General features: G+C 60.8%; 1 protein-coding gene across 7 annotated transcripts; it reads left to right on the top strand.

Moving 5' to 3' along the window:
• Positions 1-975: 975 nt before the first annotated feature.
• ADAMTS10 (ADAM metallopeptidase with thrombospondin type 1 motif 10) lies at positions 976-19,773 on the top strand. Of its 7 annotated transcripts, XM_037018219.2 has the most exons (25): positions 1,547-1,697; positions 4,890-5,076; positions 5,304-5,650; positions 6,011-6,167; positions 7,113-7,330; positions 8,715-8,798; positions 8,894-9,039; positions 9,424-9,467; positions 9,619-9,724; positions 9,810-9,956; positions 10,104-10,245; positions 12,986-13,093; positions 13,396-13,541; positions 13,632-13,695; positions 14,607-14,709; positions 14,995-15,128; positions 15,224-15,347; positions 16,136-16,216; positions 16,299-16,462; positions 16,567-16,693; positions 16,787-16,916; positions 17,206-17,410; positions 17,520-17,696; positions 17,771-17,930; positions 19,007-19,773. In XM_037018219.2, the coding sequence occupies exons 2-25, from the start codon at positions 4,989-4,991 to the stop codon at positions 19,114-19,116; spliced, it is 3,312 nt and encodes a 1,103-aa protein (XP_036874114.1). In that variant the 5' UTR covers positions 1,547-1,697; positions 4,890-4,988; the 3' UTR covers positions 19,117-19,773. The 7 variants fall into 7 exon arrangements, with proteins under 7 accessions (XP_073076659.1, XP_036874114.1, XP_073076657.1 ...); XM_073220558.1 differs by lacking the exon at positions 1,547-1,697 and adding an exon at positions 976-1,118 and having other exon boundaries at positions 12,986-13,541; positions 15,006-15,128; XM_073220556.1 differs by having other exon boundaries at positions 12,986-13,541; positions 15,006-15,128.
• The last annotated feature ends 331 nt before the right edge of the window (positions 19,774-20,104 follow it).

Here is a 20,104-nt window from a genome sequence, read left to right on the forward strand (position 1 = left end):
CCTTCCAAGAGAATGGGGACTGAGCACAATGATCCCAGGACCCCTCAGGGTTCCCCCCACACACACACACACGTAAGTCTGTTTCCCAGGACTCCCTGCAGAAGACCCAACATGCCCATCCCCCACTCAAACATGGGTTGTGGGTGTGGCTTAGGGCCAAGTCACGTGCCCTACTCAGACCACACCCAAAGGGAAGAGACGACTCCAAGGATGCGTGGGGCTGTGGCATGGCCGGGAGGGGAAAATGGATGCAAAGAGCCAGTTTCAAAGAACAATTTAAGAGGTTTGCAAGTAGTGAATAGCAGCGCCTGGGACCGCCTGGCTCAAAGTAGCCCTGAAATTCCCAGTGCTGTCTGCTAGCCACCCATCACCAGGCTAAGGACTGGTGGCTGAGCAGCCCATGTGCAGAAGGTGGGGCTTTTAGAGTTAGGGCAAACTAAGAAAGCAAAGCGGTCTGCCCGAAAAAGAGGTAAATGGAAGGCAGCTCAGGGTGGGCTCCCAGAAGGACCCCAGGGAACAGAGGGGAGGCAGGGGTCCGAGAGGGCTTAGACTTGTTTCTCCAGTGGGAGCTCGAGAGACCCTGGGGTGAGTGGCTAGCAAACCCACGGGGGCGTGGCCAGCCCAGCCCCACCCCCCATCTGGTCTGGCCTGGGGTGAGGATGAGGTGAGGGGTGGAGCTGCAGCCCGGTGGGAGTCCCAGGAAGAGTCCGGAATTTGAGCACCTGCTTGTGTGCAGGAGCCCCGAATGTCCTTCTAAGTTCAGCATAACTGCTCGCTGTTGAAAGACTCCATCCCTGAGCGGCCCTGGAAAAGGCCAAGGCCAGGCCAGGCTCAGCCCAGCTCCCTGGGAGCCAAGCCTGGAAGATGCCTGGAACGGCGAGGCCTAGGGGCCCCCGCCCTGCCTCCCTCTGGGTCTTGGCCCCCGGCCAGGCACCCAGAGGCCTGTGGGGCAGCCACCCCCTTGAGCCCGCGTCTCCCGCTGTACTGAGTGTCCAGGTCACCCCCGCTGGCGCATCCGCTGAGCACTGATCCAGGGGTGACTGAAATCCACAGGGTCCCGCTCTCTCCTCTCTGGCCTTAGTTCGCTCTCCTGGGAAACTGGACCAGCCAGGCCGAAGGTCAGACCCCCCAGAGGGGAGCTCTGGGAGGGCGGGGCCAGTCGAGATTTATTCGGCCGCCCCGGGCACCGTGCCTGGCACACGGGAGGCGCTCCATAAATATGCTTGTTTGAGCAGCACTAACCCTCAATAAATAACAGCTGTGGCCGACGCCGTCCGAGCCGGCGAGGGGATGGGCTCTCCCCTCCCCAGACCCTTCCCATTCAATCTCCCCTCCTCGCCCACCTTACCCCCACCCAGGTCTCCCCCCTCCTGCCCGGCCCCGGTCGGGCTCCCCGCCCCACGTCATCCCCCTCTCCCGCCTCGGCCGAGGCCCCCCAGCCCCCGCGGCGGGGCCGCTCCGGGGCCCTGGCTCGGGTCCAGGCCGCGGGCCAGGCCGGGCGGCGGCGGCGGCGGCGGGCGGGGTTCTGGCCGCGCGCGGTCTGGGGGTTTTTTATAACCCTGGCCGGCGGCTCAGGAAGTGCCGTCCCCGCGCCCCCTCCCCCGGCCACGCCGCCGCGCTCGCTCCCTCCCTTCCTGCGCGCGCGGGGCGGCGACTCGGAGGGGACGGCGCGCAGGCCCGGCGGGCGGGCGGCCCAGGTGAGGGCGTGGGGCGCGCGGCCGCGACCCGGGGGGCCCTGCGTGGCCGCGTCGCGCCGGGGGGCCGCGCGCCCGTGTGCGTGGGGCCGCGGGGGCGGGGGGCCCGGTGTGGTGACCCTGAGCGTGGGGCGGCCACCGAGATCTTGGGAGCGAGCGCCTGTCTGGGCCGGCTGGGTGCGTGTGCGTGTGTGGGGTGCGTGTGGGCGTCCACGTCGGTGCATCCGCCGCTGTGTGTGCATGAGCGTCCGGGTGTGTTTGTATCGGCGTGTGATCCTAGGCGGTGTTGTGTGTCGGCCTGTGGGTGTAAGTGTGTATACGGCTAAGTGCTGTGTGTGTGAACGTCTAGGGGAGTGTATGGTGCCGCTGTGTGTTGCCCCGGGTGTGTCTGCGTGTCCTGGATGTGCAAATGCCTGTGAGAGCATCTGCTGTGTGTGTCAGGGTCTGGGGCATCTTGTGAGTTTGGCCCCGGTCAGGTGTAAGTGTGTGGATGCGTGTGTGGGTGTCTGTGCCTGTAGGCCGAGCGTGTGCTTGCGTCTGGGTTGCTGTGTGTGTGTGTGAGTGTGTGCACACAGGTCTGGGGAGTGTGTCTCGCGTTTGCCTTGGGGGGTCAGTATGTGCTGGGTGTTGTGGGGTGGGGGTCCTTTGTGAGTCCCGGTGTCCGCTTGTCGGGGCCTGGCTCCGCAGGTGTGGTCGCCCCCGAGTGTGTGCGCCGCGCTGCCAGTTTTTGTGTGGCTGGGTGTGAGAGCGGCGCCGCCCACTTCCCCTGCGCCGGTCACCCGGGCCACAGCCCTCCGGGGTGTCTCCATTCCCTGGGCGTTGGGCCTTTAATTAGCGGCTGGCCGGGGGAACCCGCCGGCCCTTCTCCTCCCGCAGGCCGCGGCGGGCCTTTGTCTGCCTCCCGCCTGCCCGGCCAGATGTACAGCGCCCGGAGGAGGCCGGCCTCTGCCTGGGCAGACTGGGCCTTGGCCTCCACCGAGAGGCCGGGCAGCCTGGTCGCAGGCCCCGTGCCCCCAGCTGGGCCGAGGGTCCTTCCAGGATCCCCGGGATGGGATGGAGCCTCCTCCGTTTCCGGGCCATTTCCCCGGCATTTCCTTCTAGAGCTCCGGCGCCCTCCCCCACGCTGGCCTCCTCCCTCCGGCCTTCAGGGAGGAGGGGCCGGGGGAACGGCCTGGACTGGTGCGCACACACACTGTCGGTCCTCCGCCGACAGCCTATCGCGCCCAGACAGGCCCAGCCCTGGACCCCCCTAACCCACCTCCCCCCAGCCTCATCCTCTCCCCACCCCCACCCAGTGCCCTGGGCAGGTCTAACCTCCCCACCACCCCGCAGGCTGCGCCCCTGTCCCAGATGCCCTTCCGGGCCTCGCCGGGGCAGACCCCTCCCCTCCCTGCCCCCACCCACCCATTCTGGGTCCTTGCCCACTGTCCCCCACACCCCTGAGCTGGAAGCACAGGAGGCGGTGGGAGGCTAGGCCGTCAGGAGGCCTCAGAGGACAGTGGTGAGGACTTGGGGGCTGCGGGGTTAGGAGGGACAAACCAGAGACCCTGCAGCCAGGGCCAGAGCCTCAGCCACAGTGGGAGGGCTCTGCTCCAGGCCTGGCAGGGCAGGAAGCGGGCAGGAGTTACAGCCACCCCAGCAAGGAGAACGCTGTCACCCTGGCATGGGGGGGGGGGGCAGGGTGGCTACAGGCAGGAGGTAGAGGAGCCCACCAGGAAGGGGTTTAATCCAGAGCTGGTCAAGGTCTCTGCGGATCAGGAATAGCGGGAGAGACACAGGTGGACATGGGTGTCAGAGGGAGCCGAGGGTGGCCAGGAACAGAGCACGCTGAAATCGCAGAGGAGGTCCTCCAGGGCTGGGGGGAGGGGCAGCGTTTGCTCAGTGACCCCTGAGCTCCAGACCCAGCCCAGCTCCCCCTCCTGGCCTCCTCCCTGTCCAGGCCCCAAGAAGAGACCCTGAGGCCCACAGGGTCCAAGCCACAGACTGACTCCCCCAAAAAGTAAAAAAAAGAAGAAAAATCAAAACCAAGGGGTGAAATTAACCCAGCTAAAGGGAATCACAGGGTCACAGTACCCGGGAGTGAGCTTCCCATTGCTGGAGGGCTCCAAGCAGAAGCGGGAAATGTCAGCTAAGTCGGCATCTTGTGGAAAACCTGGCTCCCTCCCTCAGGGGCTGAACTGCCCTGTTTGGGGATCCGCGTTCAGACTTGGCCAGGCCGCAAAGAAAACAAGACAGTGTGTGATTAAGGGGGAAATTGCACCGAGGGGGCAGGGAGAGGGCGGAGGCAGGAGGAGGGCTTGGCACAGGTCTGGCCCCAAGTGGTATCCGTGGCAGGCTGGCCTGGGGCAGATGCCAGAGGACCCGGGACCTGCTGTGCAGCCTGGAGCTTTAAGGAGGTAGAATCCGCAAGCGAAAGCAGGCAGGCCGGGGGCCAGGCTGGAAATGCAGGGTGGAGGATCTCAGGGACAGAGACCAGGAGGCAGGGTCTTCCAGCCCCGGTGGCGGAGTCCACAGGCTACGCACGGCAGAGCACCCGAGGGCGGGGCCTGGTCAGAGCAGGAGGCAGGGAGGAACCTGGCCACTGGCCTCCAGTTTAATCCAGGCTGAAAATTCAGTGACCAACACAACCTTCAAGGGTGTCCATGCCAGCTTCCCTTTGCTGTCTGCTGCCCCCACCCCCAGGTCACTCTGCCCCCACCACCAGGCTGGCCCTTGTGGGCCTGGGTCTGCACTAAGCCTCAAGGCCTTTGACCCTGTGGCTCCTCTGCACCTCCTTCTGTCTCTTCATGTGATCCGTTTCTTGTCCTTTGCACGTCCACTTCCGGGCAACCCTGATATTTCTCCTAAAGAACACGTCACAGTCTGAACTCTCCCCCACCTTGCTCCCAGAGGACTGGGCCCTACAGGGCCATAGTTGTACCCCGACAGATGCATCCTCTCAGTTACTGTGGAAATGAAATGAAACGGTGTAGAAGTGCTCAGGCCACTAGCCAGCACATAGTAGGCACTCTCAGAGCCAAAATCCTTGTGTATCTTGAATATAGGGGGCTTGAGAGGGAGTGGATTGGGAGTGGAGGGCTACCGAGTGAGGAAATGCCCTGGGCATCCTTGGGGCTGCGAGTGAGGGGCCTCGGGTCCCCCATAAGCCTGGCAAGGGGTCTTGGCAGTGGCTAAGACCAAGCTCCTCCCTCCCAGGAGCCCAGCGATGCTACTCAGGCTGTGAACACGGCAGGTGGCACTGTGGGGGCTGCCGGCCACCAGGGCTGGAGAGAGACATGAGGACACGTGGCCTCTATGGCTCCCGCCTGCCAGATCCTCCACTGGGCCCTCGCCCTGGGGCTGGGCCTCACGTTCGAAGTCACGTACGCCTTCCGGTCTCAAGGTAGGGTATTGAACAAGGAGCTGCAGAGGGAGCGGTCAGTATGGTGTGAAAAATGGCCATCGAGGGTTGGGGGAGGGCCCTGGGGCCACTGAGGCCCAAGGTCTTGCAGCCAGGAACCTGGATTCAAGAGCCAGTGAGGCCAGCATCATGTGCCACGCAGCCTAACAACCAGGACACAGAGGTCACCCTCCTAGGGCCCACCCCAGGCCTCTGACCCTCGCCCACAGATGAGTTCCTGTCCAGCCTGGAGAGCTATGAGATCGCCTTCCCCACACGCGTGGACCACAATGGGGCACTGCTGGCCTTCTCGCCCCCAGTCCCCCGGAGGCAGCGTCGGGGCACGGGGCCTGTGGCGGAGTCCCGCCTCTTCTACAAGGTGGCCGCACCCAGCACCCACTTCCTGCTGAACCTGACCCGTAGCCCTCGCCTTCTGGCAGGGCATGTCTCCGTGGAGTACTGGACACGGGAGGGCCTGGCCTGGCAGAGGGCTGCCCGGCCCCACTGCCTCTATGCTGGCCACCTGCAGGGCCAGGCTGGCAGCTCCCATGTGGCTATCAGCACCTGTGGGGGCCTGGTGAGTGGAGGGTTTGGGGAGCAGGGGGGAGATGCCCACAAGTTTGGGAGTTAAGAAAAAGGTAACTGAATGTACGTCAGAGAAGGGATCTTAGTGGAAGTTTGGAAAGGGTTTTGAGTTAACCAAAAGGGTTAACAATTTTAAGATGCAGCTAAAGCAGAACTTAGAGGAAAATGTATAGCCTTTGGTCAGGCTGTAAAGTAATGAGCTCCACATTCATCTCAAGAAATTTTTAAAAGATTAGTAACATAAACCCAGGAAGATAGAAGGAAATGAAACCATAAAGACAGAGTTAGGGTTCCAGGGTTCCTGGGAACCAGAACTTGATTCAAGCTGTCTGTCCCACTCCCCACCTCCCAGCATGGCCTGATTATGGCAGATGAGGAAGAATATTTGATTGAACCCCTGCAAGGTGGACCTAAGGGAGCCCAGGGCCCAGAGGAGAGTGGCCCCCATGTAGTGTATAAGCGATCTTCTCTGCGTCACCCCCACCTGGACACAGCCTGTGGAGTGAGAGGTACATCTGTCTTTCTGGGAATGGACAAAAGGGCCGCACATCTTTTCCTTGAGGCAGAAGTAGGGAGGCAGTGTCTCTCCATCCGGAAGCCCAGCAGGCAGCCACATGCAGGGAGAAATAGCAGGCAGACATCTGGGCAGTGAGTCAGTGGAACAGCACACCCACCACTGTCGTAGTCTGATGGCCCAGAGAGCGAGACAGGCAGTTGGGCGGCTAGATAAGCACTCAGGCATAAATCCATCCATCCCTAGAATTAGTGTCCAGTCAGACAGTTAAGCAGCAGTGCGGCTGTAGTTGCATGAAAACACCAGGCCCGAGAAGAGCTCACCCACCATTCAGGTCAGAGGACAGGTGTACGATTGGACTTTTAGGGGATGAGAGGGTAGAAAGCTAATTGGGAACAAAATATTTACCAGGACAATGAGCTAGAAAACCAGATTGCTGTCTGGTAGAAATGCAGATGTCTGGGAAATTAAGTGGCCTGACAGGACGCTGTGTCAGGCATATAACCACAGTGGGTTATACAGCAGAAAAGTGGATGCTGTCACTGTCAGATGGCCAGTGGGACAGTCGGGCTGGGGGACAACCAGGAAGCAAGAACATCAGGTGGTTGGGTCGTTCTGCAGCCACATCGTTGAGCAGTGCATTGATCAGAAAGTCGCACGGTCTGGCCAAGAAGTCGTACAAGCATACAGTTCCAGCAATGAGACTGTACAGTCGTGCTGATTATCACAGAGTGGGAGGCAGCTGTTTGGCCAATCAGTTTGGCAGTGGGGCAGCCACATCATTGTGGACCCACACATGTGGGCAACGAAGCATTGAACACCCAGAATACCCAGTAGCAAACAAATGAGGTGTTTGACAGCCTGTTGGGCAGAGGGACCATCAGACAGGTAGCCGAACAATAAGGGCAAGCATCAGAATGACCAGAACTTGTCCATGCAGATGAGAAACCATGGAAGGGGCGGCCCTGGTGGCTGCGCACCTTGAAGCCACCTCCTGCCAGGCCCCTGGGGAATGAAACGGAACGTGGCCAGCCAGGCCTGAAGCGCTCGGTCAGCCGAGAGCGCTACGTGGAGACCCTGGTGGTGGCAGACAAGATGATGGTGGCCTACCACGGGCGCCGAGACGTGGAACAGTATGTGCTAGCCATCATGAACATTGTAAGTGCCTCCCCCTGCCTGGCATAGAGCCCCCAGAACCTGGGTCAGCCTCCAGAGGCCAGGAAAAGGAGTGTCACCACCCCACCCCCAATGTCTGAACTAAGCCAGAGAAACAGAATGGAGAGAAGTGCAAGGGACTAGGAGCATGAACGCTGGAGTCAGTCGGTCTGGGTGGAAATCTCAGCTCCGCCACTTTTTAGCTGTGTGGCCTCAGACAAGTTACTCCACCTCTGTGCCTTGGTTGACCCATCTGTAAAATGGAGATAATAATAGTACCTTCTTCATATGGCTAAGGTGAATTCACTGAATTGATAAAGCTCTTAGAACAGCTCTGGACACATGGTAGGTGCCACATAAATGTTTATGATATAAAAATAAGCACACAGCTTGCAGTTACTTGTTGACCTTCGCAGTACACATGTGGGAACACATCTGCATGCATGCATGCATTCTCATTCACACGCTACCTTTAAATTCAGTGACCTCGCAGACTCACTCTCAGATACATTCAGTGCCCAAACCAGATCTCAGTCCCGACTCTGGACCTCTCTGAGCCTCCGTCTCCACCTATAATAGCATCTACTGCAGAGGATAAGAATTGGCGGAAGGGAAGCCAAGCAAAGCACTTGGTGCACAGTAAGGGCCTAATGAATGGTGCTCTTGTTTCATTGAAGCAAAAAGGGAAGAGAGAGTATAGCAGACAGACGGATGGATGTTGGCATAACGTGTCTGATGCCACTATGTTCTACCCCTCCCATAGGCTTTCCGAGTTAAAACCTGCCAGGGTTTCTGTGGGTTTGCACCTAGGATGGTGATGACCCGAGGCTCCTAGATCACTGCACGGTGTGGCCTCCATCTGTGCCCAGTCACCCCCAGGCTGCTTCCTCCTTCCCTCTGATCTCTGTCTCCAGAGCCTCCCCACAGTTCCCCCTTCCTGCGTGATGCTCAGATTGGTACCTTCAGACAGACGTAGAATGAGGCCAGATACACAGATCCCTCAGGCCTCCTCTGAGCAGAGACACTTGAGGCAGCCAAGGGGTGGGCAGGGTGGGGAGGGATGGAGGACACATAGACAAGCTGAACAGGAGTCAAAAGAAATGTACTGATAAGCAACCAGTCCTCTGAAGGCAGGTTTACATGGACTTGAATCCCACTTATGACACCTACCAGTTGTGCGTCCTAACCTCTCTGTATCAGTTTGCCCATCTGTAAAATGGGAATGGTAATAGTACCTCCTCATACACAGATGTTTGCAGAGGGCTTAGCCTGAGGCCTGGCACACAGTAGCTACTTGATTAAAGTGAGCTTTTGTCATTGTTCTGCTTTCCGTCTTCTGCTCTGGGCCCCTCTTAAGACTCGGTCTCTCTTGTTTCTTGGAGGTCAGGTTGCCAAACTTTTCCAGGACTCAAGTCTGGGAAACATCGTTAATATCCTGGTAACACGCCTCATCCTGCTCACGGAGGACCAGGTGCGGGGGGCCGACTACCTTCCCCTGTACACCAACACTGCCCGCCCCGACCCAGGGCAGCTGGTGCCCATTCACCTCACTCTGTCCATCCCCAGCCCACCCTGGAGATCACCCACCATGCCGGGAAGTCCCTGGACAGCTTCTGTAAGTGGCAGAAATCCATCGTGAACCGCAACGGCCATGGCAATGCCATTCCGGAGAACGGCGTGGCCAACCATGACACAGCGGTGCTCATCACGCGGTGAGGGGCAGGGAGGGCTCCAGGCTTGGGCTGGGGGAACACGTGATCCAGGAGACCATCCATGTCCAGGCAGGGGATCCTTTCTGCTGGGAAGCTATCCAGCTGCCAGCTTTGGGGAGCCAGGGATAGAGCAGGGCTGTTGGGAACCTGAGATTGTGGGAAGGGGTGTGGGCTGTACGGGCACAGATGCCCTCATTCATTCATTCAGTAAGTGACTTATGCACCCCCAGCATCCCCAAGGCCACTGGGGGCAGAGCACCCTCTTCAGGGGAGAGGCAAATAGTGACTCCCAGGTAGAGTTTAACCCCCAGAGATGGGTGTAGTGGCATCCACAGGGCTTAGGGAGGGCGTCCAGCCCCTCACGATCCCCCACTCCTTCCACAGCTACGACATCTGCATCTACAAGAACAAACCTTGTGGCACGCTAGGTAATCACGCCCCATAGGCTTCGAGCTCCCCTGAAGGCAGTGGGCTGGTTGACCCCGGCCCTGGCAGGGGCGGGGACCTGGCAGTGTGTACAAGGGCCAGCCAACACAGCCCTGAGCCCCCAGCACCCCCCACCACGTGCCCATTTCCCAGGCCTGGCCCCCGTGGGCGGGATGTGCGAGCGAGAGAGAAGTTGCAGCATTAATGAGGACATCGGCCTGGCCACAGCGTTCACCATCGCCCATGAGATTGGCCACACGTGAGGCCAGGGGACGCAGAGGGAAGGATGGGAGAGGCCGGGCAGGTCTCTCAGCCCCTGGCAGAGCTGACATTTTCTCTCCCAGGTTTGGCATGAACCATGATGGCGTGGGGAACAGCTGCGGGGCCCGTGGCCAGGACCCAGCAAAGCTCATGGCCGCCCACATTACCATGAAGACCAACCCGTTCGTGTGGTCATCCTGCAGCCGCGACTACATCACCAGCTTTCTGGAGTGAGCACTGTCCCCCTGTCCCACCCATACTCACACGCACGCTGGGGCCAAAGGTGTCTGGAAATCAGGGCTGTTTGCCGGGACCCCCACCTTGAGCTCTTGGCCTGCAGCCCCCCCAGCATGATGGCTGCTTTCTTCTTCCTACAGCTTGGGCCTGGGGCTCTGCCTGAACAACCGGCCCCCCAGACAAGACTTCGTGTACCCAACGGTGGCACCCGGCCAGGCCTATGACGCAGATGAACAGTGCCGCTTCCAGCATGGAGTCAAATCGCGTCAGTGTAAATACGGGGTAGAGAGAGCCTTCCTGCTTTCCTTCCTGGGAGGGGAGGGGGCCGAGACCACCCGGGTAGGGGCCTCAGGGGGTGGGCAACTCCACACCGGCACCCCCCCGGGCAGTGGGGCTGGGAGAGTCAGGACCGAGGGGGCCAGAGGCACAGAGGCGCGTGGAGTGGATAAATGTCACAAGCAATCAGACATGGACCGGGAACAAGAATGGGATCTCCTGGTCCCCCAGCCCCGTGATGTGGAGGATGGGCTGGGGGAGAGCTCGGGCACTACCCTCTGTCCAGCATGTCAGGCCACCTGTGGGCTGCAGCTGGGCTAAACTCCTAAAAACTCTAAAGGGGCAGTTTTTAACCAAACATCCAAATTCGGTGGAAATCATTTCCCTGGAGGTGAACCATCTTCCCCACTTGGCAGAAAACTGGGCAAAGCCCTCCAGGGACACCCTGTCTGCTCTCTACATCCTCCACGAGCTGGTCCACAAAATCTCCTGGCCCCAGGCCTTGGCTAGAGGAGCTTTGTGTCTCTTGACCACCTCTCACTCTTCCTAAGGTTTAGATTCCGTTCCCAAAGCCCCATCCTCACAAAGACACAAGCTGGGGGCCCCACTCCCAGCTGCCCCCAGGAAGGTGGAGACCTGCTGGCTTCCTGCTACAGCCCCCAGGGGCCGCCGGCTGAGTGGGTCTGCCCCACCACTGCCCGGCTCCCTCGATTACTCCTCACCACCTCAGCCCTAGGAGCCCAGGCCTAATGCCAATCCTCCATGCCCTCAAGACTCAAAAGATCGCAGTTTGCATGGCCACGGCTTAGCCGTAACAGGAGCAGGCAGCTGTTAACCTGCCCCCACCTTCTTCCCTTGCAAGACAAGGACACAGATGCTGGAGTTATTTCTATTTAACCCATTCCTGCCCACACCACCACCACCCCGAATGTGGCTGGTAACTACAGCACCCTCTAATGAATTTCTAAAGAATTCAGAAGCTGCCCTTGAGTATCTCCTGTGTCCCAGATACCCCAACAATGACGACAACAAGCTGACATTTACTGAGCATTCACTCTGTACTAAGCATATGACATGTATCATCTCATTTAAACTCTTGACAATCCTATTAACCCCAATTTACAGATGAAGGGACTGAGGCATAGGGAGGGTGTCTTATGCATGGTCACAATTCGAGAACATGTCAGAGGTGAGATTTGAATCCAGGTCTGTCTACAACTCCAAATTTTATAAGGAAGTGGGGGAGAGAGAAAGTACCAGGATATCAAGCATGGGCCAGTGCTGGCTGTACATCAAATTGATTCTTCCTTTTATTTTCCCACTTGGCAAAGGAAGAAATTATTAACTACATGTAAATTGGTCAATATGTGTAAAGAGCTGGAGTAGTTGCTGGTCCAGAGATAGCTGTGGTCACTGATACGTAGTAACAGGGTACTTATGCAAATGTTTTACATCTACTCTGTCACATGCCTCTCTGCCTTTTATTTAGGTAAGGCCCATCTTGTAGATGAGGAAACTGAGGCCCAGAGTGGTCCTGAATTTATTCATCTGTACCACAGCACCTCCTTGTGCAGAGGAGAAAGAGCAGAACTGGAATAGGCTCTTCTCTTTAAGAGGTGTCAGAAGTGGGATTGGAGTGCATGATATTTTTACAAATGGCCAGAAGGACACAAGTCAAATGAAGCCAGAAAACTAGACTGGGTTTTTAGCAGAGGTGAGAGATGTCTTCTGAAGGAGATTTGAGGGAGCAGGTTTGAGGACAACCCTCCAAATCTCTCATGTGTGTGCAGATGTCTCTAAGAGGCTGACCCAGAAAAGGTCCCTTCCTATCAAGTCATTGATTGATCCGGTCCCTAATCTTAAAGCTTATAAGGATAACGTTCAAAGAGGGGATTACACGTGAATATAAAAAGGGGACAGAAGGATGTAGGCTAGAGGGTCTGAGATTTAGCCACACTTGAACTCAGTGGGGGTTGTCCAGGGATAGTAACCTGGACCTAAAGGTTCAGAGTGACTTCCTGGGACTGGTTCAGCTTCTTGACATGGACAGAACCTGCTGCCGGGGCCTGGTGCAGCCCAACCAGGATTCAAGCAGGAAGAAAATGGGCTGATTTTTTACTGGGGGAAGTAGAGGACCAGCCCGGCCTTGTACTCTCCCAGCCCTCCATAGATTGGAAGCTTTGGGAGCTTCCTCAGTTTAGGTGGGAGGGACGAGAAGAACAACCAGCTGGAAAAAGTTAGAGATGGGGCCCTTGATCTGAGCTATCTTGCAGGCATAATTTTTCAGAACCACTCCCCTTCCCTGGGCTGCTTCACGATTCCCAGAAAAGAATCCGGAATCCTTCTCTATTCCTCAGCAGGTCCAAGCTTCCTTCTAGAAACTCAGGAGGCTCCCGAGTGATTAGATCAAGACCCTCCCGTCAAAGGTCTGGGTTAGAACCCGGGCTCCCTCTTAGTAGCTGTGTGACCCCTAGCAAGTGACTTGACCTGTCTGAGCCTTGGCGGTCTCACAGTAAAATGGGGATAACAATGCCTACGGGAGTTTTGGCACAGATAGGCATTGGATAAGTGCGGCTTTACAGGCAGAGAATGTGGTCCCAGTCCATGCCTCGCAAGGGGACCCAAGAAGGCTCGCTGAGACCCAGTAAAGGAGCGTCGGGGCCCCACTGCCAGGCAGCAGTGAGCGGGTCACCTGCCCCAGGGAGGAGGGAGGGGGGCGAGCCTGAGCGGGCGCCTTGGCCCGCAGGAGGTCTGCAGCGAGCTGTGGTGCCTGAGCAAGAGCAATCGCTGCATCACTAACAGCATCCCAGCCGCCGAGGGCACGCTGTGCCAGACGCACACCATCGACAAGGGGGTGAGCGCGCAGCCCCGGTCCTGGAGCCACGCCCGCCCGTGCGGCAGGGTACTTCGCCGCCGCTTCAGGCCGCGCCCACTGCCCTCGGGTCCCGCCCCTTGGCCCGAGGCCACGCCCCGCCCTCCGACCCTATGCTTAGGCCACGCCCCTGCGGGACCCGACTGCATCCCGGCCCCCAGACCGCACCTGCGGCCCCCTCGCGCCCCATCCCAGGAGGCTGGGGCCTCCAGCTCAGAGGCGGTAGGAGCGAGGGGTCCCCGACAGCACACGGGGGCGGACTCACCCCTCCCCTCCGCGCGCAGTGGTGCTACAAGCGGGTGTGTGTACCCTTCGGGTCGCGGCCGGAGGGCGTGGACGGGGCCTGGGGCCCGTGGACCCCGTGGGGAGACTGCAGCCGGACGTGCGGCGGCGGCGTGTCCTCCTCCAGCCGCCACTGCGACAGCCCCAGGTCAGCCCTCCGGACTCCCAGCACGAAGAGCGGGCCCCCGCCCCCAGCGCCCCGTGCTCCATCTGTTTACTGTCCCCGCGTCCCTTCCAGGCCAACGATTGGTGGCAAGTACTGCCTGGGCGAAAGACGGCGGCACCGCTCCTGCAACACCGACGTGAGTGTCCCCGGGACCCCAGCCGGGCCCCTCGGCCCCCTTACGCTCGGAAAATAGGCGTAGTTCAGCTTCCACTGAGCCTCAGCCGGCTGCGCACCGTCTCCTGGGGACCCCGCGCGGCCACCCCCTCTGTTCCCTGCCCCTACCCCGCCTGCCCCTGCATCCCGGTTCGCGTCCCTCGCACCTCCCCGGGCGTCTGGCTCCTTCCAACTTTCCCAACAGTCTCCCCCTTTGAAATACGTGCTTGACCCCACAAACCCCTCCTACTGTAGTGCGCCCCGCCCCTCCCTTCACAGCCGCATTTCCCCGAAGAGCCCCGCCTCTGCCCCAAAGTTGTCCCGAGCGAGCTCCCTGTCACCAGCCCCGAGTCCTCTTGCTTGGCCCCCTTCTGACCTTGGACCACAGCACCTGGGGCAAAACTCGGGCCTGGCGGGCCTCGCCAGAGCCCTGCACGCCCAGCCTCTCTGAGCTGCGCCATCTGTCACCTTTTCTCAGCTGCTGCCCCTGTTCTCCACGTCGTGGCTCCCTGTAGCTGAGTCCTGGGTGTAAAGAAGCCTTTTATGGACACTCCCAATCAACAAGGGGCTTACCTGAGGGGAGGGGCGTGGCTCAGGGCTCAGGGACAGCATGTGGGGAGAGGTGGCCTCCCTAGCCCCCACTGGGGCCTCCTGTCTCCAGAAAGGCCACATGCCAGGCACACATAAAGAGTGGGCCTTCCTCGGCTCTCTGGAAACAGGCCCCATGGTCTGAAGCCAGAAAAGCCGGCGTCAACCCCAGCTTGCTCCAAACACTGATGGGTCAGCCACTCCCATCTCAGAAGCCCCTGTCCCTCCAGGCCACAGTCCAGTCACACCTGGACCTTTCCAGCTTCCTCCCTGGCCTCCCTCCCTCACCTCTCTCCTGTCACGCAGGACTGTCCCCCAGGCTCCCAGGACTTCCGAGAAATGCAGTGCTCGGAGTTTGACAGCGTCCCCTTCCGTGGAAAATTCTACACATGGAAGACCTACCGAGGAGGTGAGTAGGGGCCTTAGCAGGCTGTGGGATGGTGGAGGGCAGCTCCAGGTGGCTGAGGCACTGGGGTCTGCCCCGAACCCTCCCCTCCCTCAAGGGGCCAGAGTGCCGGACACATGGCTGGACGTGGCCTCCAGGATGCTGGGAACCCCTTACTCCCGCTGCCCAGCCTGCCCTGCGTTGCTGGGCCCCAGGGCCCCCCTCTCGGCCTCACATCCCCAGGGAGTACTCCGGGCAGGGAGTCTCAGGGTGGCCTGGCCCTTGGTCTGAGGGGGCCGTGCCCCCCAGGGGGCGTGAAGGCCTGCTCACTCACGTGCCTAGCAGACGGCTTCAACTTCTACACGGAGAGGGCGGCGGCCGTGGTGGACGGGACCCCATGCCGCCCGGACACAGTGGACATTTGTGTCAGCGGCGAGTGCAAGGTCAAGGGGATCCCCAGAGAGATGGAGGGGAGGGGGCAGCAGAGGTGGAGCGCTGCGTGCATCGCTGACACGCCCACCACCGTGGCGCTCCCCAGCACGTGGGCTGTGACCGGGTCCTGGGTTCTGACCTTCGAGAGGACAAGTGCCGGGTGTGTGGTGGTGACGGCAGTGCGTGTAGAACCATCGAGGGGGTCTTCAGCCCAGCCTCACCCGGGGCCGGTGAGATACCCCCTCTTCCCTCACCCTCCCGCTTGGTGGCTGGGGGTGCGGGGCTGGCCTCATGACAGAGGTTGAGATCAGCACATCCTCAGACCCCAGTGGGGACCCCAGAGAGTCCTAAGGGCACAGTGATGCCCGGATTAGGGCTCTGGTGCATACACCTTGTCGATTAACGTGCCCCAGGGGGTGGGAACCTAAGTCTCTCCCGTCCCCTACCTGGGGGCGTCAAGCCTGGTCTGTGGGGTGCGGAGAATCATACTCCACGGTCTGGGAGCCAGGGGAACTGAGGGGGCCCTGCAGGAGATAAAAGGCTGAGTAAAGGGGGGGATACTGAACATGCCTCCCGAGGAGGAAGACCCCAGGGGGCAGGGGGTGGGAAGGTGGGCTTGTGGGACCAGACACAGACTGAGACCCAAGTGGGGAGCTCAGGGGACAGTTTAGGGGTCCAGGCAAATCAACCAGGACCCAGCCCATGTGGGTAGGGAGACGGATCAGATCATTTTGGTTTTAAAAGTCATAGGAAAGTTTGGGTTAAATCTGAGCCCAGCTACGTCCTAGCTGTCAAACCTAGGAGAGTTGCTTAGCTTCTCTGAGCCCCAGTTTTCCATGTGTAAAATGGGTGTGATGACATCTGTCTTCCCGGGGCCAGAGCTGGGGACATGGTGGGATGTCCCTGTAAGCACTTAGTGCAGTAATGGCCAGCTGTCATCATCAGGGGCCAGGAATGGGGGAGGTGGGCAGGGTGGGGGGACCACTCAAGGGCCTGACATCTGACCTCCGCTGTCCAGGGTATGAGGAAGTCGTTTGGATCCCCAAAGGCTCCGTCCACATCTTCATCCAGGACCTGAACCTGTCCCTCAGTCACCTTGGTGAGCCGGCCAGGGGAATGAGGCCTCTGGGGCAGCAGGGCGGTCAGCAGGCTGGGCTTCTCACCCCTGCGCTGTCCCCCAGCCCTGAAGGGAGACCAGGAGTCCCTGCTGCTGGAGGGGCTGCCCGGGACTCCGCAGCCCCACCGCCTGCCCCTGGCCGGGACCACCTTTCAGCTGCGACAGGGGCCGGATCAGTCGCAGAGCCTAGAAGCCCTGGGACCCATTAATGCGTCTCTCGTCGTCATGGTAATGGCGAGGCTGACGGCAAGGGGCAGGAGGATATGGGCACCCTGGTAGGGACTGGAGCTTGACTTCTGTTTGACGCCCCGCGCCCTCCCCGCCGCTGCCAGGTACTGTCCCAGACAGAGCTGCCCGCTGTCCGCTTCCGTTTCAACGCGCCCATCGCCCGTGAGGCGCTGCCTCCCTACTCATGGCACTACGCGCCCTGGACCAAGTGCTCGGCCCAGTGTGCGGGCGGTGAGGCCGGGGGGCGGCGGAGGGGGCGGGCACTGGGCACGGGCTGACCGGCTGGGCCGGGCGGGGCTGAGCGGGCCTCTCGCCCGCCCGCAGGCAGCCAGGTGCAGGCCGTGGAGTGCCGCAGTCAGTTGGACGGCTCGGCCGTGGCGCCCCACCACTGCAGCGCCCACAGCAAGCTGCCCAGGAGACAGCGAGCCTGCAACACGGAGCCCTGCCCGCCGGAGTGAGTGCCCCCGGGACGGGGCGACCGGCCCCGGCCCTGCCCCCGTGGGCTGGGGGCTCCCCTGGAGTCCGAGGCAGAGCCGTGACGCTCCCTAAGTCAAGTCTTGGGGGCCGTCCTGGGTACCCATGTGGTTAAGGGTGCTGATGTTCCAAGCGCGGCGTTCATGGTGCTGGCGCCTGCAGGTGCCAGTTTCCAAAATCACGCCGGTTGCTAGGGGGGAGGAGGCCACGCCCGCGCCCCGAGTAGGCCCCGCCCCGCATACCCTCTGACTGCCACCCCCTCCCCACAGCTGGGTGGTGGGGAACTGGTCGCGCTGCAGCCGCAGCTGTGACGCGGGCGTGCGTAGCCGCTCTGTCGTGTGCCAGCGTCGCGTGTCGGCCGCCGAGGAGAAGGCGCTGGACGACAGCGCGTGCCGGCAGCCGCGCCCGCCGGTCCTGGAAGCCTGCCACGGCCCCGCCTGCCCGCCCGAGTGGGCCGCCCTCGACTGGTCCGAGGTCAGCTGCACCCCTCCTCGCCTCCCACCGGACCAGCATCCCCGCCACGCCTTGTGCGCGGGCAGGGCCGGGGCACCCACTGAGCCTGCAACGCCCCGTCCAATTGCAGTGCACCCCCAGCTGTGGGCCCGGCCTCCGCCATCGCATCGTCCTGTGCAAGAGCTCCGACCACCGCGCCACGCTGCCCCCGGGGCACTGCCCGCCCGCAGCCAAGCCTCCCGCCACCATGCGCTGCAACTTGCGTCGCTGCCCCCCAGCTCGCTGGGTGGCGGGCGAGTGGGGCGAGGTAGGTGGGTGGTCTGGGGGTGGGTGCGGGGACAGGGGGCGACCCGGTGGCGGCTCAGCGACGACTCCCCTCAGTGCTCCGCGCAGTGCGGCTTCGGGCATCAACAGCGTGCGGTGCGCTGCTCCGGCCACACCGGCCAGCCGTCGCGCGAGTGCTCCGAGGCTCTGCGGCCGCCCGCCACGCAGCAGTGCGAGGCCAAGTGCGACAGCGCGCCCCCTGGGGACGGCCCGGAAGGTACGTGGGGCGGGAGGCCGTGGGGGGGGGGGGCACCAGGAGGGCCCTGTCGAAAGGAACCGCAGGAGAGCACAGGAGCCCTGACCATCAGCCCTAGAGCTTCTCCAGCCACCAAAAGGCCAACTTCCACCATCGCCCCCCACCCAGCATTTATTAAGTGCCACTGTGTGCCAAGCGTTGCAGTCCCTTGATCCTTCTGTGGTCATTCCCTAGCCACTTCATGACCTTTGCCCTATTCATCTCCAGTTGCTTAGTATTTTTCCTTTAAATCAGAGTTTCTGAACCTCAGGCCCCATTGACATTTGGGGCCGGATGGTCCTTGGTCGTGGGGGGCTGCCCTGCGGGCTGTAGGGTATGCAGCAGGATGGCGAGCCTCCACCTGCTAGATGCCAATAGCACCTCTGCCCGCACTGATAAAACCAAAAATGCCTCTAGGCATCGCCAACTGTCCCCTGGGGGCAAAATGGCACCCCCTTGAGAGCCACCTATTTAAATATGCCCCGTTTTGTTCCTACCTAAGTAAACTGATTTTTCTTAGCAAAATGCTGCTTCCGCAGGGCACAGGCCCAAACCAACTAGGTTTACCTTCCACCTCTGTGCCCCTGTTTACTCATCTGTCAAGGGGGCTAGGTGATATGTTCACTCCCGGGGGGTGCCCAATTATTGTATATGAGGGAGAGGAAGTCAGATGATCCACGTGAAGCCCCTCCACCAGCATCAGGCCTGTCCTACATCAAGTGGGAGCCCACATCCATTGTCATGAACGGACTGTCCATTACCACGGACACAGAATATACAAATACCCACTGGAGCTCAAGGTTCTCACCCTGCTACAAAGGGGAATGAGCACGGATCACGGCCCCGAGAGGGTCCAAAGGAGAACTGGGAAAGGAAGACTTTTCTAGGAATTTAATATTGTGTCCAAGCTCCAGACCCCACACTCTCGAAATCTTCAGCCTAATGACAGTTACTATTATAAGGCCCCTTTGAGAGGTGAGGAAACAGAAGCCCAGTGAAGCTAGGAAGCGCTGTGAGAGGGCTGAGACCTGAACCCCGATTTCTCCCACCCTCTGCAGAGTGCAAGGACGTGAACAAGGTCGCCTACTGCCCCCTGGTGCTCAAATTCCAGTTCTGCAGCCGAGCCTACTTCCGCCAGATGTGCTGCAAAACATGCCAGGGCCGCTAGGGGGCGCACGGTGCCCCCGGAATCACAGCTGGTCACCGGCTGGCGGGGGGTTGGGGGGTGCCCCGGCCTGCCGCCCGCCAGGCTGCAGGAGTCGAGCGGGCGGGAGCTGCCAGTAAAGGGTGAGATGGAGCCGAGAGTTATTTATTGGGAACCCCTGCAGGGCCTCTGACCGGGGGATGGAGAGGGGCTGGCCGCCCCCAGGGCTCATCATCATCCCTTCTCCCAGTTAATGGGGAGACCCCCTCCAGGGTGGGTTTGAGGAGGGGACAACTGCTCGCCCTAGTGCCCTTTTCACCCACCCACCCCCGAGGGAGGCCCAACACTGTCCCCACTTTGATCGGAATACGTACTGTGAAGAGCGGGGATGCCGGTGCCCTGCCCCCAGCACTGCCCTGTCCCTCTGCTCTGAGCTGGGGCGGGGGGCTCACGCCGCTATGGGGGTGGGGGGTTAGCACCACTTCCCTGACACCCTGCCCCGGACCAGACCAGCTACAGGGATGAGGCAGAGCTGGGCAGATCCAGTCCAGCCTCTGCCCTGCCTGCCCCAGGGGAACCCCAACATCCAGGCCGCCCCCATCATGGTGCTACAGGCCCTGCCCTGGGGCCCATACACCCCTCGCCAGGAAGCCCGACGTCAATAAAGTTCTGCCTTGTGTAGATTTCTGCGCGTGGCTGTGGCTGTGCCAGGGAGCCTTGGTCACATTTATCCCCCACCCCCGAGTGGATGCAGCCTCAGCCTCCTGCTCCCCGCGGGTGGCCCCCCAGCAGCCTGAAGGAGGCTTTCACTGACACAGGCCAGAGCCCGGGGATTTTACAGGTTCTCAAAGGAGGCTCTCAGAGCCACACGGCCTGGCACTTGCCATCCCCCTGCTGCCACACTCCGGGCTCTCCGCGGGCTCCAGCCTCCCGCCTCCTGGAACTCCGGGAGTCTCGCGCCACAGTTTTCATCTTGGGGCCTTTGCTAGAGCGGCTTCCTCTGCCAGGTGCG

The sequence above is a fragment of the Manis javanica genome, chromosome 13 (assembly GCF_040802235.1).
Source record: "Manis javanica isolate MJ-LG chromosome 13, MJ_LKY, whole genome shotgun sequence".
Classification (NCBI taxonomy): domain Eukaryota; kingdom Metazoa; phylum Chordata; class Mammalia; order Pholidota; family Manidae; genus Manis; species Manis javanica.